General features: G+C 38.2%; 1 protein-coding gene across 1 annotated transcript; it reads left to right on the top strand.

Moving 5' to 3' along the window:
* Window positions 1-1,675: 1,675 nt before the first annotated feature.
* LOC129411803 (kinesin-like protein KIF13A) lies at window positions 1,676-25,484 on the top strand (the record flags this gene model as incomplete). The annotated part of the gene is made up of 16 exons (XM_055163884.1): window positions 1,676-1,970; window positions 2,179-2,269; window positions 12,748-12,760; window positions 16,217-16,277; window positions 17,202-17,294; window positions 17,640-17,820; window positions 19,072-19,159; window positions 19,706-19,840; window positions 20,329-20,441; window positions 20,642-20,753; window positions 22,520-22,732; window positions 23,511-23,621; window positions 23,698-23,832; window positions 24,797-24,927; window positions 25,305-25,391; window positions 25,469-25,484. Coding segments are annotated over exons 1-16 (1,635 nt in total), but the record flags the coding sequence as incomplete, so codon positions are not given.
* Window position 25,485: the final 1 nt, after the last annotated feature.

Here is a 25,485-nt window from a genome sequence, read left to right as displayed (position 1 = left end):
CCCTCTCTCTTCCTCTCCCTCTGCTTCTGTGAGTCAGGTCCCTCTCTCTCCCCCTCTCTCCCCTCTGGGCCTCTCAATATCTCTTTCTCTCTCTCCTTTGGGTGGGCTGCCACTCTCTTTCTCTCTCCCCTTTCTCTCCTCCTCTCTCCTCTAAGCCGGTTCCTGAGCGGAGCTGCCTCTCCCTCTCTTTCTCTCTCCCCCCTCTCTCCCCATCTCTCCTCTGGGCTGGGGCCGCCTCTCTCTTTCTTTCTCTCTCCCTCCCCCCTTCTCTCTCTCTCTCTCTTCCCCTCTCTCTCTTTCTCTCTCGTCCCCCCCTTCTCTTTTTCTTTCCTTCTCTCTTTTGCCCTCTCCCTCTCTCTTTCTCTCTCCCCCTCTCTCCTCTAGGCCGGGCCGCCTCTCCCTGTCCCTCTCTCTCTCTCCCTCTATTTCTCCCTCTCTCTAACTCTCTTTCTCTCCCTCTCCCTCTTTCTCCCTCTCACCCACTTTCTCTCCCTCTCTTTCTCCCTCTCTCGCCCTCTACCTCTCTCTTCCTCTCCCTCTCTTTCTCCCTCGCCCTCTCTTTCTCTCTAACTCTCGTTCTTCCACTCTCTTTCTCTCCCTCTCTCTCCCCCTCTCTTCTTTGGGCCGAGGCCGCCTCTCCCTCTCCCTCTTTCTCCCTGTCTTTCTCTCTAACTCTTTTCTCTCGCTCCTTCTCCTTCTCCCCTTTCTCTCCCCCTCTTTCTCTCACTCCCCCTCTCTTCTCTGGAACGAGGCCGCCTCTCTCTCTCTCTCTTTCCTCTCTCTTTCCCCTTTCCCCCTCTCTCTCCCTCCCTCTCTCTTCCTCTCCCTCTCTTTCTCCCTCACCCTCTCTTTCTCTTCTAACTCTCTTTCTCTCCCTCTCTCTCCTCCCCTCTCTTCTTTGGGCCGGGGCCGCCTCTCCCTCTCCCTCTTTCTCCCTGTCTTTCTCTCCAACTCTTTTTCTCTGTCTCCTTCTCCCCCTTTCTCTCCCTTTCTTTCTCTCACTCCCCCTCTCTTCTCTGGAACGAGGCCGCCTCTCTCTCTCTCTTTCCTCTCTCTTTCCCTCTCTCTCTCCCCCTCTCTTTCTCTTCTAACTCTCTTTCCCCTCTCCCTCTCTTTCTCTCCCTCTCTCTCCCCCTCTCTTCTTTGGGCCGGGGCCGCCTCTCCCTCTCCCTCTTTATCCCAACTCTTTTTCTCTGTCTCCTTCTCCCCCTTTCTCTCCCTTTCTTTCTCTCACTCCCCCTCTCTTCTCTGGAACGAGGCCGCCTCTTTCTCTCTCTACTCTCTCTTTTTCCCCTCTCTCTCTCTCTCTCTCTCTCTCTCCTCTCTCTCTCTTCCTCTCCTCTCTTTCTCCTCACCCTCTCTTTCTCTTCTAACTCTCTTTCCCCTCTCCCTCTCTTTCTCTCCCTCTCTCTCCCCTCTCTTCTTTGGGCCGGGGCCGCTCTCCCCTCTCTTCCCTCTTTCTCCCAACTCTTTTTCTCTGTCTCCTTCTCCCCCTTTCTCTCCCTTTCTTTCTCTCACTCCCCCTCTCTTCTCTGGAACGAGGCCGCCTCTTTCTCTCTCTACCTCTCTCTTTTCCCCCCTCTCCCTCTCTCTCTCCCTCCCTCTCTCCCACCCTCTCTCTCCGGTCGGCCAGAGGAGAGCAGTCGTGCTCCCAGCGGAAGATGGCGGTGGGGATGCTGTGCGGGGCTGGATTTAAGAACAAGGTTTTTGCACAGGAAGAACCGAGGCGGAATGGATCTAAAACTAAACATGGACTATTCCCCGCGTGAGACACTCGAGCTGCGGACTCTTGGACTGCTTTGATTGGGCTCGCCTGCCTCTTTTGTGTCCGAAATCCGCGGCTGCTCCTCGGGCAGCGTACACAGATAGCTCGGCGCATAGACAGACAGGGTGGGAGTGAGAGAAGTGGACAAAAATGTCGGATACAAAGGTAAAAGTTGCGGTGAGAGTTCGGCCCATGAACCGCAGGGGTAAGTGCACTGTCGATGCAAACTGTTTACAAGTCCATAGTCAACCCACTTTGCGCTAATGCTAAGTTTTTGCAAAGTTTTCGCTTAGGCTCATATGCAACTCAAGTGTTATGCAGAAGAGTGTACGCGCGGTCAAATCAGCTTGTGTCTAACTTTTGATACACCCACACAATTACTTTTATGCATATAACAAAACTTCTCCCTGCAGAAATTGAACTCAATACAAAATGTGTCGTCGACATGGAGGACAACCAGACAGTTTTACACCCCCCAACATCCAATGGAAAAGGAGAAAACAGGTAAGCAATCCAAAACTATATTTCACTTTGGGAACAAATTTTGTCATTGTTATTACAGACAAAAAGAAAACATAGTTAAAGATAATAGGTATGTGATCTATGAAAAATAATAGCCCATGACTCTGACTATGACCTAGCAAATATATTGATAGTATCCCATGCCAATTTAAGTTTAATTACAGTGTTATATGCTGATTAAAATCCAATCATGGCCACAAATCTGTAGAAATGCATGACTAAAACTTGTTTCTGTTAGTGCCTAGACAACCAGACAGTCACCCACCTGCTTGCAACATGATATATTGTTATGTAATCTTCGGTAAAGTTTGCTTTGCTTTGGTTTGGTTTGAAGCCTGCTCGTTGTCTAATAATAGTATTCACATTTTCTACCTGTTGTTTAGTTTAAAGCTTGTTGTGGTTGTTGAGACTTTGACAGGTTGATGTGGGGCCTCGGGCAATAGGTGCGTATAAGCAGAGCCTGTAATCATACATTTAGACATGCTGAAATCCTAGAAGCGTTAAAAGACAGTGCAAACATACGCAAATGCAATAAATGACTAGGTTTAAATCGATATCTTGTAAAAACAACTAAGTAATGGTGTCATGATGTCCGGATATGGTCCAGTAATGATGGTCTTAATTTGTGAACTCATGGAAATTGTTGGTTTGCTAATATCTCCCCCACCCATCTCATTTCTTGCACTTGTACGTCACTGTTGTACAGTCTGGCTGCTTCTCTCTTCTTCACACATGATTTGACAGCTGACCTGATTACCCACAGGCGCAAATAAATCAAATAAAGTAGTTCTTAAGGAAAAGACGTTATTTGTTATGTCATCTGAATCAGCAGTAATAGCTGTTTTGAGTTGTTGGCAAGAGGCTTTAATGAGAACCAAATGGGTGGCAGGGTTGAACGTTTCTCATGGTATTTCTTGTTAAAGTGTAACACGCTCTCTAATGCATGTAACAGTCGGAATTTGTGTGTATTTAGAGCAATTATCAGAGCAAAACATTAACCAACTATGCAGGATGTCGAAATAGTCAAATCTACTCTGACTAAAAACGAAACTTTTTAAAATCTTTATGTGATTTTTTGTGTGTGTTGTGTTTAATTTTGTAACACATTTTGTAATCTTTCATATTTATTTTTCTTCCTTTTGAGTGCTTGACGTGATGTGCTGTTATGTTTTCCAAGTCCATGCACCTTCACAGACTAAAATAACTTCCCTTATGATACACTTACCAACCTTGATTCCTGCAACTATTGTTTTTAACCTCATTTACGCTGCTTCATTCTTTAATGTACCAGTATCTGAGGTGTAGTGGCATTTTTTTTTTTGCTCAAACAAACATAGCTTTTCCAATTTTCAAACCCATTCCACCCATTTTAATTACAAGTTATACAACATGAAATACCAAGACTAAGTTCCCCAAATATATATACTGTATATGGGACAACAACACACAGTGGTGATTGATAGGTTCATTGTTTGAGCACTGCTACATCTGCATTGCTGTCTCTTCCAGGTGCTTGGATTTGTGCCCAGTTATTTCCATTGCTACCTATTTCCATGCTATTGAGCAGAGCACAACTTAACAGAACTCATTTCCATAGTAACCTATACAGCTGACTCTCACTGTGGTGGGTTATTGTTGGATATGATCTAATACCTGGGAGCTCTCGTATTTAACATTTGTTTAATGTGTACATAGTTTAACTCAGGTAGTCCTCCTGGCAGAATCTTTTAATCTTGGGTTTTCCCTTGGATTTGGAATTTTTTGGGTCAGTGTTTTGTTTTATTCACAGAAAGATTTGGTGCTGTTCCAGAAGATGAAAACGTTTGATAAACCATCTAGACTTTGTATTTGAACCTGAATTGTAGTATTTTAATATTTGTCTCTTTAGTTAACTATATATTTTTGAAATCTTCTCATATTTGTATTGGTTTTAGGATGCAGTGCTTGTGCTCGGTGATTTAGGCCTCTGTGTTTAGGCTGCCATGGTTTTACTAAAACCTTATAATTTTACTCTGTGCTGCAGTGGATCCGCAGTAGGGAATACCCTGATCATTTTGACTGGGCTTCGACACCTGTTCCTGTGTGCTGGCATTGCCTCAGAATTAGAGTATTAGTGTGCCAAATGTGCCCTCAGGGCCCACCGTCATGAGAAACAGTCTCGTGAGAATGTTTGATTGCGGGCTGAAAAAGGAGCTGCAGTAATAGATATTTTTGTACTTGGATCTAAACTGGCTTGAACTCCTGCCTGGAGATTTTGTAACATTTGATTGATTGATGCAACTTTGAACCTAACTATTTTACAAAGCATGTCGCTACACATTTCCAGTAGACCACACAGTTAGCTTTGTAAAGCATTCCAAGAGATGTGAGGGATTTTCTTCTGATACTTAAGCCCAGTCTTTGCACAAGTATTATAGGCATTATGGCACACTCGTGATCGCCACAGAGCACCCAGCCCTGAGAAATGAACTATAATCTGAGTTAATGAAACCAGGACTGTGACTGACTGACTGTGATAGGTTCAGTTACCTTATGTTTTCACTGCAAGTTCCCCAGTGTTATCTTTCATCCGTCAGTAAAGCTAACTCCATATGGATGGCATATGACAGTGGGGGTGGAGTACTAAACCAGACCCAAACAGGGATTAAACAAGGTCAAGACTTTTCATTTATTTCAGAGTGATAATAGCTTAGCATCTTTTTGACAAAAATCCTCAAAATATCAAACGCTTGAATAGGACTAAAAATGGACTGAACCATCTCTAAACTAACTTAACTTGTCATAAACTAGGACTAAATAATCTAGAACTAAATTATCAGAATCGGCAATAATCCAGCACAAAACTAGGACTACACCCAGACTAAACCAGGGCTACTCCAGGACTAAACTAACACCAAACCAGGACCATGCATGGTTTAAACTAGGATCCATCTGGACTAAACCAGGTCCAAACTTTCAGGTGTCAGTCTGCGGTGTGGGTTTACAGATAATAGAGTTGAGGGTGGAGGGGGAGGGAGACCTGAGGCGGCTGCCTGTTTTTGGGGGTGAGTGGTGGTGACACATCGTGACAGGAAAATACCCTTGGACTCGTTTATCATGCCTCTACATGTTCATGAACACTGCTCAGAGATTAAGACAGCACAGACATTTTGGTTTGTAAGTAGAGATGCGGATACCATTATCAGTTATCAGTGCATCTCTGCTACTTTTGGTTTTCTTCATTTTGGTTTGTTTTGTGATTCTTATTAAGAAATCTGTCTAAAGCAGGCTTTTGTTATTTCTGAGACTATTTTGTGATACCTATATTACAGTGACAGGCCCTAGTTTGACTCATAAGACTTAAATGTGCACTATGTAACGTTTCTGATAGAGGATCTGTCACTTGCTTGCCTCCGGGGAAATCTCACTGCTTTTCCTCTTGCATTTATTTAACTACAGGTGTTTTGATTGATAACAAATACTCCTTTGCCTGCACTGAAAAACATACATTTACATCATACAGTAAGAATGTACAGCTCTCCACAGATATGACTGGTAACTTGACCTGGTGGTATTGTCTCCTTGTCTACTTGACAGGCAGATAGTAGATCCTCCACCAAAAAACTGACATATGACTTACTAGATCAACATATTTGTCTATATTTATATATCTGTTTAACTGAATATATTAAAACTCTTATGATTGTTGATACATGGTTTATCTTTTCATATTGAAAAGCCATAGTTTAGTGTATTTTTTTTCTTCACTTTTGCTACAGTCTAGTTTAGATGAACATCTAACACTAATGATGCTTGAAACTGTGTAATTTTTTCCCCTATTATGCCTTCCTTATCACAAATGGTAACAAGAAGTTCATGTTTATCTCCGCTTGAGTGCTATCTTGTTTTCATTATTGTAATCTGGAAAAGTTAAGAGAGAATCGCCACTGACTGTCCCATGGGAGGCCTGCATTCTTCAACAGTGTGGGTCACATCTGTGTTTTGACTATTATGGACAGACTATAATAATGCTTATAATCTTTTTTCTATTGAAAATGTGGTCTTTGACCTGTCATTATGACACGTTTTGAAGAGAGAGATATTGTTTCAGAAAATATATGCCATTGACACAACTCTAAAGCAGGATAATTCCAGTAAAACCATTTTCTAAAGTTACAGTATCTTTGAAAACATGAGCTGCACTGACTCTTTAGCATTGGCCTGTATCTAATAGATACAGATAGTTTCTACAGCTAGAAATCTTAATGTAAAATATGCAATCTTAACATAAAACATGGAAACAAATGCTGAAAATATTGAGTTCCCCCAAAAATATTTTCCATCATCTATCCAATCCACTTTTACTTCTATAGCGCATTTGACAAAAAATAAATAAATACATCAACTACCAGTACTTACACGCACGATAAATTAAACCACAAAATAGAATGCTAATAATAAAACACAATTGTTGAACAAAAAGTCAGTATATAATTGTAATGTGATCATGCCAGACTTTCAGATGGATAGCAAGAGCTAGAGTTCCCTATTGCTTAAACTGTACTTTTTGATGGAATATCTAAAGTAAAATTCACAAATGTTGAACCTGATGAGTGACTCAGCTGATTAATTTCCTGTATTACAGCAGCAATTCAGTATTCATCCGATCTATATCAAATATTATTGTCCTATAATATTGTGTCATCTGAAATCTAGCCTATGGGATTGTGTTTTGGTGAAGGGAGAGTCGCATAAGGGCCACTCAATCCAAAACAAGCCAAATGACAATGGTGTCTCGTCCAGTGGCCACCCTCAGGAATGTTGCCTTTGTATTCAACTGTGAGCAAAATTTCACTGTTTCCATTCTCTGAGGCATCTTTCACACTTTTCTTATTCGGAGAAAGTATAGTTCAGTGATTGGCCTTTGTTTTGTTTTGGGGGGGGTGGGAAGTTGTTTACATCCTGAGCCGGAATTTCGATTTTTTTTTTGCCCTTTGTTAGCGGCCTGTGTTTCATTAATCTCAGCTGTGTCGTCTGTAGCTCTGAGCAACAGAAAAAAAAAAGTTGCTCAGACAGATATGTTATAATAATTCTGTTTTTTCGTTTACAGAGGCTTTCTTGGTGAAGGTTTTTTGATCTAGGTTGTTTTTTTTTAGTTGTTTTTGACGATAGTGGAGAATTTGTAATATAGCTTAATTACTTTTGGATGTTACTGAATTTATGACTTCAGTCATAGTTTCAATTCTGATCAGAAGCAATGTTACATTTGGCTACACAGTTCTGTTCAAGTCTACACTTGTTTATTTTCTTCAGGTAAATCAAAACCAGATTTTAATTAAAAGACAAAAAGCAAAAAACAGCAAGAGATGAACAATTGGGCTCTGAGAATGATCTGATGTGTTCCTGCTGCTCTGTACTGATACTGTACTGTACTTTGGTTTCTCTTAGAGATAGACCGATAGTCCATGTAATTTCCCTTGTGGATCAATGAAGTTTGTCTAAATCTACATCTTTATGAGTTGGCTGATATATTGGCCGATATTTGCACTGTCTAAAGAGTACATGTATGCTTTATTTGAACACATTGTTGTGAAGAGATTACTACTCAAAACGTTCCTAGACAGCCCTCTTAGGTTTGCAGTAAAAAAAATGCAATGAGTGAATTTTTAGTAATATCAACCCAAAAAAGACGGCAGAGCTTACTGGCCATCGGGTTCTCATCTGGATTTTAAATCGGTATCGGCACTGGCCACAAAAGAACCCATATCGGTCAAACTTTATCTTCTCTCATCTAAAACCAAAAATGAAAGCGAACAAAAATTAAACAAATGTGTCACATTTTAGTCATAATCATACAGAAAGAATCATGGTCAGAGGTGTAAGAGTAGGGAGGATGCTTCTTATAACTGTGAAAATGAACTTGCACCTTGTTTTGGTTTGACACAGAAAACAGATTTAACCTTGGAAAAGCTGTGACCACTGTCTGAAAACTTAGCGTTGCAGTGTCAGAAATACCAAAGAGGATTAAAGGAGACCTCGAGAACATCAGACATTTTGTTTTGGAAACTTAGCAGAGACATCAGAGCCTTGTGTTGTATTTGCTGTTTAAAGACTGTGGGGATGCTGTGCCTGGCTTTTTACACTGAAGGTTTGACTCATAAAACCTAAGCTAGTCTTAACCACAGCTGTTGCTCGGATACCAAAAGGTTATGCTGACAACCTAATGGTGAATGTAAATTTGCTTTAATAAATGAGCAATTGAACATTTGCAGTACACACAGACATAAATGGTATCTTTAATCTGGTTTACTATCTTTGGTCATGTGTTCTTGTGCATGGAGAGAATGTCACGTCTGCTCTTTAATCTATAAAGTGGCAGTTGCGTTGTTTTGTTGGACTGAGATGAACTTTATCGATCCACATTAGGGCTGCACAATGTATTGCAATGAATGTTTAGATAATATAATATCTTCTGCAAAGAACTGTATCCTGTTTTTAAAAAATCTTGTACCAATAATTTAGATGCATATGTATTCTGAAATGCCTGGGATTCTTGTACTTGTTTATAATATTATTTCAGTCTTCTCACAAATGGTAATGCTCCTGGAGTGGTTTACAATGTGCAGAATCAAATAATGCAAATCTAATGGCAATCACTTCACACAATTAGATTTTTTTCTAAAATTGTGCAGCCGTTATCCACAAGGGAAATTACTAATAAACATACAAATACTTCTACTACTACAAATAAGAGTAGGGGTAATATAAAATACAAGCAAGACTGAAAGTTGTCTAGAAAGTTCTAAATTTGATCGTGTAGTCAGAGCAGCAGAACTCCTGGTCGGTCCAGTACAGAGCAGTGACCTCTGCCTTGAGTGGGCGTAGAGCAGCGTGTCCTCTGCTAAACTGGAGGACCATTTGAGATGTTGCTCTGAGCTGCAACCCAACACCTGCACGCACACACACACAGACAGACACAAGCACCGCTGAAGGCTGGCGCTGCTTTTTCTCAAACCTGATATGCAGTCATAAAGAATGCCATTTTGAAGTGGTGAAAAATTGAGGTATTCTTTTAGGATTGTGTTAGTGTTCTATTTAGATGCTAAAGGCTAAAATCTAGTAAGATAATATGGAGAGTAGATTTGGACATTTGAACAAGTATTGAAATCACTTAAGACAAAATAAGACCTTTCCTGAATAGTTTTATAATGGTCCTGATCTTTATTAGGACCATTGCTATAGATATTCAAACTTTAAAACTAAATATCATAACATTTTAAATGGCCAAACTCAAATATGTAATAATATACATAAATATCAAAGCCCCATGGTCAATTTTAAGAAAGTGCTACTTCTTTTGTTTTGAAAAATTACATTCTCATTCATTCAAAATCTCTTTATCAAGCCTTTTCCTTAGTATCAAAATCAAGTTTGAAATTTTAGCCTGACATCATTCACTCTTTTGAGATGTGGAATACATTCTCTGAACATTTGTCACACGGTTTGGTTGGATGAATCATTGGGGGATGACAGTTTAAGCTGGTGAGTTGCTTTCTGGGCGAGCTGAGTGCCGATTTCAGTGGCATAATAACCCTCTGGCCTTAATCCTGCTTAACCACAAGGGGGATTCCAGTGCTCTCCCACTCCCTACGGCTGTGGAGCCTCACATATCACAGACAGAGGTGTCATAAAGAAATGCATATTGGATTTTGTTGTAATATCTACAAAATGTTGACAGCTATTTGGAAATCTGGACATTACATTCAGTCAAATTGGGGAGGTTAAATGTGAAGGATGACGTGGTGACTGAACAGGGCATGTCTAAATGTTAATATCTTGTTCTGTTTTAATATATGCCTCACTGTTTTTGTTCATTAGGTAAAGAAAATAACAAATCATGTATTGTGCATGTACTGTATTGTGCCTTTATCTAAATTGAAATAGGGTGGGATAGACAGAGAGAGCGATAGTGAGAGGATGTTACAGTTGGAAGGGGGGGTTGCTGCTATCCTGTGGCACACACCCAAGCCCCTCACCCACTGGGGGCACAGTCTGACAGTGCGCTTGATGACTTATGTAGTGTATTAGTCGCCCAAAGCCTGAGTGTCTTCTTGTTGAGCATAAGAGAATGTATAGACTATATGTGATGATATGAACTGGCATTTCTGTGCCACATGGGATTCACACACAAGTGTAACCAGGGGCAAAGCACAAGGAGAAGAGTATTTGGTTCAAGCTAATGAAATGAAGAACTAATGGAATTCAGATATGGTTTTGTGGGCTTAAAATACATGGCTTGTGAATAAGTAGTGTCGTGTTAAAGGTGCACTATGAAAGTTTTCTGTTCCTTTTTGGTTCAAAGGAGTTGTTATTGTTTTGCCTAGAATGTTCCACAGTTATACCTTTCTATTTCCATGGACACAAGTAGGGCACGCCACCAGTGACAGTCAGATCTGTGGAGTAATTGCATTCCACTGCATGTTTTTCAAGATATTTTTGAACAATGAAAACACCTGTAATTCAGTAACTGCAAGACAGATTCAGTGCCATAGTATGGAACATTTCTGACAAAGTAACAATCTTTAGCACATCTCTGTAAAGACAATCAATGACATATCCCCCACCAGGAAAGTTACAATTACAAAAGTGTTTACAAAAGTGAAGCTTTAAGGAGCACAGATGATGATGTTGCAGATTAAGATAATCTCAAATAAAAATTTGTTACAATACACTAGAAAGTATCACCAAATCATGTGATAAAACCAGACATTTGAAAGATGAGAAAGGTCTGACGAGTTTTTATTCTTATTTTCAACTGGTCTGGTCTGTTTCTTTATAGTGCCTTTCAATGGCATGTCTTGTTTACTAGATCACTATGGTGAACATGCAACTGTCCGGTCTGAAAATAGCCTCTGCTTGGCCTTTGGGGAAGTCCTAGATACATGCCTCTCTGTCTGCTGCCCATTCTGTAGTATAGTGCTATGTGTGTGTACAGTACTATGTGTGTATATATGGTCATTGGTCACCCAGTTCTGATGCACTGGACTGGACCAGAGCAGGAGGCCATGAGGGTGAGTCTGCCCTCATTAATACTGTGTCAGTGGCCCACAGTCACAGAAAGTCCCAAATGAGGGTCTTGTCATTATCATTGTTTTGGTTTAACTGGTGGTCTGTAAACCCTCTCTGTAAAAGTAATGACTGCTCGGTTGATTGTTCAAATGTGATCTTTGTGTTTATCTTTTGTGTTACCTTTGGGTAGGAGGTTTAACACATTAAGGGTACTGAGACTACTATACGGAATTCTACTTCAAAAATTTATGTTAAAAAATCTTACATTTTAGTAATAGGCCACAGTATTGAACTGGATAAGCAACATGCACCAGGTATATATTGTTTAAGTCCTAAAAAAAAAAAAAAGCCAGATTTCTGAAATTTTTGATGGTAGGAGTCCAGCTCGGTCTGTTATAATGTTGTTTCCTCATCGAAAACATGTGGTTTTATTTTATTCACACATGTTTAACACGCTAACCCTGCATATTTAGTTCTTCTCTCACACGGAAAACACAAAATAATAATAATAATTTCAGCCCTGTGATTTCTAATCTAAAAGGAAAAAAGTAGTTAACTTGAAATCTATCACTACATGACGTCACAAGGTGGAACAGAGCATTTTGAGCTTTGGAGATGTAGACTGACTAATAATAAACCATTTCTCAAACATGTGTGAATGGTATGTATGTTTTTGATGAAATTCTCAATAATCCATTTTGTATAATTCATAACTAGTTTTACATTATGTACCTCTTATTTGTAAAAAAATGAACAATTGAAATGTACCCAGCAGTTCTAATTGTGAGTGGTTGAATTTTGATTTTGGAACTTGAGAGTTCTGTTCTCCTTGTACATGTTAAATATTGATAACTTGTTAACCTGGGTTTTAGTTTCGTACCTCTCTGTACTTGTATCGACTTGCAGCCGCTGGTACAGCTGAGTGCAGTTTCCCCGGTCTGGCCTCTCTGTTAAGTCCACTGACTAGAGCTATTTACTCAACAGAGTCAGTGGGACATTGAATCCTAAATCTACTCTCTTCTTCACGCACCAATGGTCCAATTATCAAACTAATCACAGCAATACCTACCAGCAGGAAATGCCACCATGTGAATGAGTGACTGAATCCATGAGGGGAAGTGGATGGGTACAGAAATTCAATTGCCAATTCAATGTTTTGTATGAATTATTTATTTGTTTCAAGTGACAAAAAATATAACAATTAGCAATTCAAAAGAAAATATTCTGTTATTTGTACAGAATGTTCAGAAGTCTTCAAACTGGTGTCTATAACAGAGAAGAGAAAAGAGTCACATGCTTGAATCCCAAGATACATGACTCAAAGAATGTACTTTACTGTTTTCATTGTGCACTTTGCTAATTGTGTTTTTCTTTTCACTCCTTTATGACGAATGGCTGCTCCCGTTCTTCAGAAAACAACCCAAGGTATGTGCAATATACAGCATATTTTTGTGTTTTACAATTGTTTTACACATATTTTACACTAAATATGAATTAAATGGCTTGAATTATTTTTTTTTGTTTGATATGTGTGACTGGCCTTTATAGTTTAACTGGCTTTTCTTATTGTATATATATATTTTTAAAATAATTTATGCTATTGAATTCATTTTCACATATAGGCCTGTCACGATAATTACTACATCAATTTACCTTCAATATATGTAAAATGAAACATAATTTTTTTGGGATCAGTATTAATTGTGTGTAAAAATTTTTTGCTCTACTGGGAAATAATTGTTAGTTTTTTGACTATATGATGTTTTGAGCTGTAGAAAGTTGAATTAATAACTTCTATGACATTTGTATCATTACAGATGCAAACTAAGTACTACTGCTTTTGGGTATTGTGTCAGTGGCATACATTTTTCAATACTATTAATCAATACTATCATTTATCATCTATATTTACTTCATCAATATATCACATTTGTTATTGTTACAGGCCTTTTTATGTAAATAAAAGTATAAATAAGTAATAAAGTAATAAATAAGTAATGTACAGATGCTTGACCAAACAGAAGTTTCCAGAATATAGTCCTTCAAAGTAATTAAACTCATCAAAACTACTGAAATCACGAAAACAATATTCTGTATGTGGTTGATTTTAACTCTATTAGGGCATTTAGTGTGGCATGTTATTACATCAACACTTTAGACAGTAGTAGCTTATAGCACAGGAAGTCAGCACTTTCCCCCGGTCTTTTGAAGTAGTGACCAGGTCCGAGTTCCTGTAGGGCCCTGTTCTTCCTGTACGGCTGCTGTGGTCCTGTTTCTAAGGACAGGATACAAAGAGGTTTATTTTATTTATTTAATTATAAATAATAACAAATAATAACAAATACAAATAAAGATTTAAAAGATGATAAATGCATAAATACAGCAATAAGAGAAAACAAAAGGCCAAAAAATCTGCATAATTTCATAGTGGACAATTTTCATGTGCTTTTTTGGTCTGTTTTGGTTTGTAGATTGACAAGTCATCCATTTCAATTATGAACATTTTCATTTAAGGATGTAACATTTTGCATAAACAGGTTAACAATGCATTTTATCTTATGAGAATCTCCTTTACCATAGCACAACTACTACTATAATAATGCCCAGAAACAGGATAGAGAGTGTGCGAGTAGTTTGCTCAGTCAGCAGGAGCAGGAGGGGTGTCCGTGTGAATAATGTGTCTTTGCAGAGAGTGAGAAAGAAAGAGAGAGAGAAGCAGGCAGAGAGGAAGGCAGCGAGAGAGAGGGATAGAGAGGGATGGGCTACATTTGGGCACATTGTTGGCCTGGACCCCCTGCTTCCTCTGCTGACAACACACTGATGTCTAGCTCCCAGATATTTCAACAGGGGCTGGCACATTGGGGCTTTTGAGGGGAGATCTTAACTAGAGCAGTTTTTCTTTTTCTCTAGCAAGTACAGCGGTGGTGATTTGTACTTGTCAGGATCTTTGTTATTTTTTTCTTTTAAAACTATTGTGTGATAAAATAACGGAATAATCATGAGTATTTCAGAACATGTTTGAAGAGGTCCAAATTACAGAGTCAGCAGGTTTTAAGCAGGTTATTATACTTGGCAATTTTCTAATAGCAACCATTTAAATTGCAATTTTCGTTCAAATAGGGTTAATTTTGTAATCATGAAGCCTGATCCTTAACTTTATAATTCTGTTGACATGTAGGTATGTGTAGCATAGAAATAGGGCTAGCATAGAATATCCCGTGTGTAACTTCTTAGACTCTGGACACTGGTCTCGGGATGTGAAGTTTATTTGGTTAGTTGATAATTGTGGTCATGAAGCAAAAATTTGTCATTTAAATTCAATCCATACTCCAAAGCAGTAAAAGCAGTAGATTTTCTTGGGCTATATGTGTCACTTTAACATGACTTAATCTTTATATATAATCTATATTAGACCGAACTGTGGTATGTGTACCAAAGGTGGTACTTGGTTAGCTCTTAAGTATGCAGGTTTGCCTAAATTAGAGTTAATTTTTCCACTTTTCTGTCCTATTTGGATAATTTCTTATTTAGAACTACAGTGGAAATTATGTGGTCCAATTTTAGACCTGGTTTAGCCCTAGATTAGATCTGGAACAGTCCTGTTATATACTTGATATAGATCTGGTGGTACTTGGAAAGCCTAATTTTTTTCTTTTGTGGTACTTGGTTTGAAAATTTTGAGCGCATCCTGTCGTCCAAAGCAAGAAAAATGATCTGACAAGGCTTTTTTGCCAAAACGTTATTTAAAAATATATATAAAAAAGCTTTTGGACATCGACCATCTGACTGTGATATGCATTTTTTTCACTTTTACTTTGGTGTTCTTTGCATTTGCAACTCTACAAGAACTTTGGTTTGCGTTTTATGTTTCTTTTTAAAAAATTTACTAGCCATTGTATAAGACAAAGAGAATTTTGTTTGGTCATGGTGTTAGTAATTATGAATAATTCAAAGTTGTGATGTTTCTTTCTCACTAACTAAAATTTTATGAAAATTTGATGCCTACTCCTCCCAAAGATAGTGATAGCAGAGAGCATCCTTTCTTGCACTAGTCCGGAGCGCAGGTGTCCCTCAGACAATGGGCGTCTCTCTGTCGCTGTGGGAGGCTCAGAGCCAGTGCCACAGCTCTGCCCGATTCAGTCTGTTTCCGTGGAGACGAGGGTCACTGGGTGTTGGAATTTTTTCTGGGAAGCACTGACCCTGATTTATGAATTCATTTAGCTCCGGCCGCTATGACAGGACATGGCCGAGTTACCAGAGCTTTGGGCAGACAGTCACACACAGTCCTAACAAGCACCTTCTGAACAATGCCCTGGTCCAGACAAGTTCAGCTGATTATCCACATAGTACCACCCAATAAGACCTGTTATGGGTTTATTAACAAAAATTAAGATGCAATTTCCATCCACTGTACATGCTTGATAAAGCTGCTGAAAGATAGGGACACCATCTTCATGTCTCCATGGAGATGTTGTTGCTTTGCATGGATTGTTCCACAGTATGGTATTACAATTATGCATTGCCATGGACACAAGTAGGGGATGCAATCAGGTCAAATTCTGTGGAGAGGTGACTCCACTTACAGTTTTTAACTATAAAATTGCTATTGCTATTTTTAGCAATGAAAACACCTGTAATTGAATAACTACTGGCCAATTTAATGCCATTCTGTGGAACAGTCCAGGTAAAGCAATATTATCTCCATCATGTCGGATATCCCAAAGTTAAATAGTGGACCTTTAAAAAAAATTCTCACAATTAATAATTCAATAATTATTATTTTAAACATTCATGTATATTCATTCATGTTTGCACCTTTTTTGTCAATATCCCGGCTTTGTTATGACATGTAAACTAACATATTATTTGCTCTGTTTGCAGGTGTTTGCCTTTGACCATTGTTTCTGGTCAATGGATGAGTCCAATGTTCCTAAATATGCTGGTGAGTCACTGCTGCTAAACTCAGATCCTCAGATCCTGTCTCACATTAAGAACGTTCAAGGATCTGTGCTGCAGTCCTGCGCAGCACTGGACCAGTGCTAGTTTTGCATAATGCAAAACAGAAACTCAACGGTCCCATACAATTATTTCCATTTTAAGTATGTCCAATTCTCTGCCCGACAGTGAGAAAAACACTTGTGTTCACCTTAATGATGCATGAATATCCCACACAATCATATAGGAGAAATACATTAGCATTTCTATTAGCAGCTCCTTACACAACGCAATCAGGTTCAGTGTGCATCTTGTTTCTAAGGCATTTTATTGCTCCTAATGCAGAGCAGATTTATACAGAGGCCAGAGAAGTTTAGATTGTGATAGCTTCTCTGTCCTGTCCTCATGTAAATGTAATGTCTCTGCTCTGGGGCCATGGCTGATTTCAATAAACAGTTGTTCGGTTCAGTGGCAGCATGACAGTCGGCAGCACGAGAAATTCTACACAGAAGTACAATTTTATACACATAATGATACCAGCCTGTGTGGTTGGGGAATACGGCAACTATCACAATTTTTTCCCCTTTCTGAGTTTTGATTAAACTTTTTTGTCTTATTAAAAACATGTAAAATGTCTTTCAATATAAATTTTTTCAGACTTTTGCCATTTACCTCTAAAAATAGTCAAATTTCCTAAGTCTGAGACTTTTCACTAAAGCACAAACTATTCTGACAGAGAGTTGACTCTAGACACAAGCATGTAATTGACAATTTGAAATGTCTGAATTTCTGACAAATTAAATTAATTACCCAGCCCACCAATCAATCAGTCAGACATTGTGAAACCAGTATATCATCTGACAATATCCTAATGTACCACACATGGTTTTGTTTATCATAGTCACCACGGTGATGTTCCTTTTCTCCAAAGGTCAAGAGGTCGTGTTCAAGTGCCTTGGAGAGGGGATACTTGAGAATGCATTCCAGGGATATAATGCCTGTATTTTTGCCTATGGACAAACAGGTAAAATAGCATCCTTCAGATAATGATATTCAAAAGCATTGTTTCAGTTTAAAGTGCGCATATCACATAGACATTGAATATTGTAGACCTCAGAAAAGGAATAAAATAAGAATGCACTGGCAGTTTGGTAGTTTTGTTGCCTCTTAAACATGTTAAAGCTCATGTTTTTCTCATCACATTAAAGGAACTGCTTGACCTTGCATCCTGTTGTTTAGCAAATATGTTAAGCATGTTAGTCCTAATATCCTAATCTTAAGTCATTGGTACTACAGTAGACATACAGTGCAGTATATTTGGAGGAGTTATTCATGTTAAACAATGATTTTTGTGTAAAATTACTCATAGGGTCAGGCAAATCCTTTTCCATGATGGGAAACAGTGAGCAGCCCGGCCTTATCCCGAGACTCTGCTGTTCGCTCTTCGAGAGGGTCCACAAAGAGGAGAACGAAGCCCATAATTTTAAAGTGGAGGTTTCTTACATGGAGATCTACAATGAGAAAGTCCGCGACCTGTTGGATCCCAAGGGGTACGTTTACCAAAAGTACATTTTTCTTTTCTCTTGTATTCTCTTCTATTCTCTTGACTCAGTGTAAAATTAACTATTTCACATTTTTAAATATATATTATATGTTATATTTTTTGTATAGCATATATGTGCATATAAAGAATAATGCAAAATGTCAAGAAGTATCCCATCTTAGTCATTATTCACTTATTTGATCAGGCCAGATTTTTCTAGTTTGCTCAAATTTCGCTTAAAATTAGTATAAATTTTGTTTAAAAAATTTTTTTAAAGACACTTTGTAATATTGGTTGCACTTGTGTCTGCTTATATAAAACAGACTGGGGACAGAATGCAGCTGGTAGAAAAGAGAAAGCAGTGCCTGTTCATTTCCTGCTAACATCTTCTTCTGACACTGGAGCGTTCTTTGTTTTATGGTCAGGGAGGGGGCTTGTGTTAAGTTGCTCTGGGAGGGGGCTCTGGGCTTGTGTTAGGTTGCTCTGGGAGGGTGCTGCTCAGGGACATCTGTTTGTGACGCTGTGAGCAGAGAAGCGGTCAGATAAACCTGTGTCAGGCTATAGTCCACTATATGTGCCATAGATGTAATATTGCAGCTGTATGTGGCGTAAGAGTAAATTATATATCGTCTACATGATAATGTTTTTCAAAAGGTTTTGGAGTTATACAAAATAAGAAAGGTTTGTGTACTGTCTATGAAAAAAAGATGTAAAGGTCATATTTAAGGGAATATATATTGCCTTCCCTTTAAACTCACCATTTGTACTTAGATTGACCGGCCTCTGTTGCATTCTCACATTTCACCACTAGATGCTATCTACATTACTGCAGTCTCATAGTGTCCCAGTTTGACCAGAAATCAGTGGTAAAAAAAAATCACAATAATACACTTGAAAATGGTCGCTTTAATGTAGATGTGGATACAGGTTTTTGAAAGCAGCTTCCTCTGGTTTACATGGCCTGTGTTTCTGATCTGCCCATCTCTACATGTCCATCGTGACTGACCTGCATATTGTATATGTCTTGTTAGTACTTTTTTTTTTTATTCTGAAACAAATAGCATAAGAAGAAATTAAATAGGTTTGCATGTTACTTTTGAATCAGCTCCTGAATTTTGTGCATCCTCAAACTGCTGACTTAGTAGATTTTTACTCCAGTTATCCATCATGTCTGCTCATTACTGTGACTGGCATAAATCACAATAAAACAATGCTTGGTTTAAAATATCTTTTTGTCTATTTTATGTGTACGTTTCAGGAGTAGGCAGTCATTGAAGGTACGGGAGCACAAAGTTCTGGGACCATATGTGGACGGCTTGTCACAGCTGGCTGTGACCAGTTTTGAGGTGTGGTTTCCCTGCTGCTTTCCATCTTTGCTTAAATCCTTTTATTATTATTAGATGCTAGTGTTGTCATGATACTAAAATTTCAAACTCGATTTCATTACCAAGGAATAGGCTCAAAAGTCATATACCAATTTTGATGTCATAATGTTAATAAAAAAATACACATTTCAGCAATGATAACAGTAATTTTTTATGTTAGTAACTGGTTCTGATCAGGCTCAAGATTCTAAAACTGTCCAGGAAAGGTCTAACTGTGTCCTGTTTATTTTTTACTTGTTCAAATGAGTATAAAGTTTTCATACTACTTTGAATATTGATTAAAATCTGATAAAATACTTTTGACAACCCTAGAGACTCTTAGATGTTAGTTGTATAATATTCAGAAATTATGTAATAAATGTAGGCGTCTTATTTTCTTCTCATTGAATTTGCGTTTTATCCAAATGAGAGCTCTGAAATTGCTCCTCCAGCAATAACTTTTTTTTTTTTCACTGAATAAAGTAACAGGTATTTGTGAACAATGGTTTTTGTGTTGTGTCTCTTCAGGACATTGAGGTTTTGATGTCTGAGGGGAACAAGTCCCGGACTGTGGCTGCGACCAACATGAACGAAGAGAGCAGTCGATCCCATGCAGTCTTCAGTATTATTGTCACTCAGACGCTCTATGATCTTCAGTCTGGGGTGAGTGTTTTCAAATAGGAAAAACATTAATATAATACTAATACAGTGCAATATAGTGTTTACGGCTATAAAAGGTGTCAAAGAAAGAAAGATCCTGAAAGTTTAATGGTTATGGTTAATTTTACAGTCCTTAACCTAAGCCTATGCAGCCCTGTGTGGATACCTCAGCCTCATCACTATTATTTAAGTAATGATTTAAAACAAACATTAGACAATTCATGAGACTGAGAGCGAGATGAGAGATTTGAGGATGTTTCACCATATAATGTCTTGTTAAATAGTTAATTGTTATGGCAGCAGTCCTAAATTTTCATTAGCCTGAAACTAAAGACATTTGCAGCAAAATTTGTCAATTACTGGAAAATGACTGTTAATCATTGGGGCCTAGAAAATGTATGGACCAATTAATTGTTGTCATCTTCATCCATAGTTGAATAGTTGTTGTCTTAAATTTGTTTTACTGATCCCTTTTTGTCTTTCTTAAACAGAACTCAGGGGAGAAGGTGAGCAAGATGAGTTTGGTGGACCTTGCGGGCAGTGAGAGAGTGTCCAAGACCGGAGCTGCTGGAGAGAGACTCAAAGAGGGCAGCAACATAAACAAGTAATATAATCTAAAATTTGACAATGTCTCATATAGAGCATGGCTTACAGCTTGGAATGGATAGTGCCATCACTTATTTTTTTCATGTAAATTGGTCCAATAATGAAACAATAAAACAGGTCAAAGCAACTAGATTTTGATATCTGCATCTGCAATAGTGTAATTTATTGCTAATGTGGGTTTGATTTGTTTGTTTATAGATCTCTTACTACCTTGGGATGTGTGATTTCTGCCCTGGCCGATCAGTCCACTGGAAAGGGGAAGGCAAAGTTTGTGCCTTACAGAGACTCAGTGCTGACCTGGCTGCTCAAGGTTGTCATCACTCTATTTTTGAACATTTTATCCAATGAGGAATAAAAAAAGCTACAAGATTGCCATGGTAATCTTTAGTAACAGATATCAGTTTCCAGCAGCTGTGTTGTGACTGTAAATTTTTTACTCAAATTGCTATAGGGAAAACATTATTATTCTTATTGCAATTTTCATTACATTAATTTTGTAGATTTTTTCCCATGTTCAACCATACTGAGGTGAACGAAACTTTGAATATTCAGTTTCATAATTTCTTCTTCAAAACTACCCTTATTTGTCAATGAAATGTATGGCCTTGTTAGGTTCTGAATTGAACTGTCAGAAGCTGGCGAAGGGCTTATTAGTATCGCAAAGCATTGTGGTAAAATGAAAGAAGTTAAATATCTTTGCATTTTTATAGAAAAAAATCTATGACATTTAAATTATTTGAATGCTGTATTTTTATTTTTTTTAAACACCATCAAAACATGTTTGTAATTTGCAATTGCAATAACTTTATTTTGCAACTATGTGGCAACATGGAGTTAGTTTTTGGACCTGAAGAATCTTCTCGAGTTCCAACCATTGTTCTTCTTTTTGAATCTTCAGGTGTTGTCATGTTTATAACTGTGCTGCTGCACTAGTTCTCTCTTCTCTAGATGGTTCTTATGGAAGGACCATAAGAGCTCAAACCTGTTCCTCCTGGTCCACTTCTTCTCAGTCTTTTGGGGACTGAGCTTGTCCAAATGTGGGCTGGACCCTCACTTCCCATTGGCCTTGGATCTGGACGGTGATCACAAGATCTTTGGGCTCCACAAGTCTCCGCTGGACCAGTCTTTGTTTGGTCTTCATCTGCAGCAGGTCTCTAAGGTGTTTGAACCGATCTCTGCTGTGAGTCGGTTTCTCTTTGTTTAGTCCTCAACTGCTGAACAACTCTTTGCTGTGAGTTCTTTGGTTTTGGTTTAATCCTTTGCTGCAGAACAGATTGGTGCTTATAGTGGCTCACCATGTCCTTTCTGAACCACTTTTTCTGGTGCTTATTCTGGGCTTGATTTGCCCTCTTATGGTCAAGGTGTTTTTTGACGTAGCCTTGTTCCATCAGGGCTTGCATAAACCAACTCTGTTTCTGTTCTGGTGGTTTCTGCTCCATGTTGGGGCAAAGGAGCACATGCCAGAAGCTCCTGATGCTGCTTTTCAGACTGGTTCCCTCTGAGACAGTGAGGCATTCCATGGCAGACGTCAGTTCATCCATCGTTACAACCATCTGCTTTTTGGTGGAAAGGGCAGATGGGACAGGGGTGTGGACGGAGTTGGAAGCCTTCAGGCCAGTACCCTTTCGTGCAGTTGGTTTGGAATATGGCTCTCTGGCCTGTCCACTGAAGACATTTTATTGATATGCTCCATTTGGAATCTCTCTAGTCAAGGTTGAGCCTCTGCTCTTGTAGATTGTGGTGGTTTTCTCGAGTATGTCTGTAAAGTGAAGTGAAATGATCTCTGTCACTCATATATAATCATAAGTAAACATAAACATAAGAGCAAAAATCTGAATGAGGTAGAAGGGACATTTTATTTGGCCCGAGTGTGTAGGCATGCTCGAGTGCTGATTATTGCAGCTTGTGGATATATTTTTTACATTATTGCCTATTTGAATTTAGCCTTTTCTACAGTCACAAGAGGGCCACTGCAATTACCATGGCAGCAGTATCCATAGTTCCTATATCTTTATTTACATCTCATTGGTTCTGTCCTCTTTATAGGATTATAAACATATTTTTGTCTTATTTCAGGACAATCTTGGGGGCAACAGTAAGACAGCCATGATAGCCACTGTGAGTCCAGCGGCCGATAACTATGAAGAGACTCTGTCAACTTTACGTTATGCGGACCGGGCCAAGAGAATAGTTAACCATGCTGTGGTGAATGAAGATCCTAATGCTAGAATTATCAGAGAACTCAGGGAGGAGGTGGAAAAGCTCAAAGTTCAGCTCTCCCAGGCCGAGGTGAGTGCTGCTACATCAATTCATGAGAAATTAAAGGCTGATTATTACTGTCTTAAAAATGTGGAAAAATAGCACTAGTTTATGTTTGCAGCAGTCCAAAGTGCATTCCCAACATTCCATAATTTTTAAGTAAGTTTTTAAGGGCTTTATGCAACCTTCAGAGACCAGAGTGGAATTGTGCTGTCACATTAATACTAAAAATGAATAACATGGTTACATCATACCAGCATTACTTTTTGGTTTCCTGATGATATAAACACAGAGAAAGCACACAGCACTTTTGTTTTGATCCTAAGAGCTGCTTTTACAATATATTTTTACAAGGGCAATTTCACTTAACTGCATGAAAAAATGAGAACAGCCCATTTAATCGCATTTGTATTAAAAACTAATTAACAAGTCATAAAGAATGAAACTATTTACGTAATATGTCCTATGCAGAGAACATGATATTCCATCTCCATAGGGTCTTATTATGCATAAAACCTGCTAACCCTGTATTTAAGACCGGTACAAACATGTTCTGAAGTTCATTAGATTTTTTTTTTACTGGTTTAGCAGTACATTTGTCAGGGTTATTTTAATGTGTGTTGAGTTTGAAATGTGAACTGAATCCTGGTTTTAAAATATATACTTCAAATCTAATCCCTGACATAATATTTGTCATTAAGTGTGCAATTTCACTAATTCAATTTAATTAAATTAACTCCATTTATTATATTATCAAAATTTTAACAGATCTTTGACATTAATTGATTTATTGATTTATTTCTTGCAGTCACTGAAGGCGCCTGAACTAAAAGAAAAGCTGCAGGAGTCTGAGAAGCTCATTCAGGATCTGACCGTGACTTGGGAGGAGAAATTACGAAAGACAGAAGAAATTGCAACTGTATGCACTTATTTATTAATATTTGTTACATTTTGTGTCCCAGTTTATTACAAACTGTAGATTTTTCTTGCAACAGGAGCGGCAGAAGCAACTGGAGAGTATGGGTATCTCACTTGAAACATCTGGGATCAAAGTGGGCGAGGACAAGTCATTTCTAGTCAATCTCAATGCGGATCCTGCCCTGAATGAGCTCCTGGTCTACTATCTGAAGGTACTGCTGTTCAAAATGAAAATATAAAAGGTTAATTATTGCTTATTATCCTTTCCCATACTACTGCCAGATTTGGTTTGTTATTTGGTTGATTTGGTTTAAATAACAAGCGGCAGCCTGCTCAGACCAGTACCTAATATTTATTCTATCAGAACTCCCTTGTTGATCAGGGCTCCCTTGAAAATATAGTAGATTTGTATTCTCAATTGGACTTTCCCAGTTAAATAAAGGCTGAATTAAAAAGAAAAGTCCTTATTATGAATAATGTTATAATGTTATTTTAGGAAAAATACATAATATAAGACAAATTATTGCTGTGAATGTGGATCTCTGTTTGTGAATCCTTTATCTGCCCCTAGTTAATTTAGTTAAAATACTCTATGCTGCTGAATTTTCTCTTTATTACATTATGAACTGTGGACAAGAAGAGAAATAAAGTTAGCACAGAGATTGTTTGAGCATATGCATGTGAGAAAAAGGCCTGTACAGTCTGCAGAACAGCAGGCTTTTGTCCTGCTGTTTCAGACAGGCTTTACGTATCAGTGTGGAATGACTGCGGCTGTGAAGAGCCTTATTTCTCTACAGGGTCGGACATCCTCCAGAAGTCGGGATGTTTGTTTAACAACGCCCTTTTATTTAACAGTGCAAGGGCAGGCAAATTCTCTGTTGTACTTTCATACTTGATTTCAGCTTGATTTATGGCTACAATGGGCACTGGGGCTGCTTGATTATAGAGATACTCAAGGTTATTATTGATAATTATTTGTGTAGTGAAAAGGTTTTAGAAAAAGAATAGAAGAAAATATTTATCATTTATTAGTATTGTTTTAATATAAGGTTTTTTTTTGCAATTTGTCTCACTTTTTTAATTACACATTTTCAGATCTTGCTGTATCAAATCTCTTTCTCACAGCCACATTTTAATCAGTAGTTTAAGGGTAATGGAGACCTCTTCTGTCAATAGGAGCGCACACGTGTGGGTGCAGATACATCCCAGGATATCCAGCTCTTTGGGATTGGGATCCAGCCGGAGCACTGTGTGCTGGAGCTGTGCCCAGATGGTGATGTCACCCTGATGCCCATAGAGAATGCAAGGTCAGCCACTGCAGTGAGACCTATAGTATGTTTTCTATAGTGTGGCATGCATAGTAACATTACAGTTTTTAACATATAGTTTATATTACTAATTACAAAATTGTTCATTTCCAACAGAAACTAACCAAACTTGGAATTGATAAAAAAAAAAAAAAAATAATATATATATATATATATATATATATATATATATATATATATATATATATATATATATATATATATATAGTATAACCATATTTTTAGTCTGTCACATATATTCTAGGTTTGCCATTACAAATTCAACTATCTAGAAGTGGGCTTGCTTTATTGAAAAATCTTTTTTGTAGATATCTTAACTCTTAAGGTTTACATGATTTATGTGTTGACTCTATTAGGACATGTGTAAATGGAACTATCATTGACTCCTTGGTGCACCTGTGGCATGGGGATCGAATCTTATGGGGCAACAACCACTTCTTCAGGTACAGATTTTTACATAAGAGCACTAAATTGTTCTTGTAATTGTAATGTAATAATGCTGATATTAATCTATTTGTAGGATAAATCTTCCTAAAC

The sequence above is a fragment of the Boleophthalmus pectinirostris genome, unplaced genomic scaffold (genome assembly GCF_026225935.1).
Source record: "Boleophthalmus pectinirostris isolate CB_2022bp ecotype Guang Dong unplaced genomic scaffold, ASM2622593v1 HiC_scaffold_6, whole genome shotgun sequence".
In the NCBI taxonomy this organism is placed as follows: Eukaryota; Metazoa; Chordata; class Actinopteri; order Gobiiformes; family Gobiidae; genus Boleophthalmus; species Boleophthalmus pectinirostris.
Note: the sequence above shows the minus strand (reverse complement) of the source record. Positions and strands in the feature narration are given on the sequence as shown.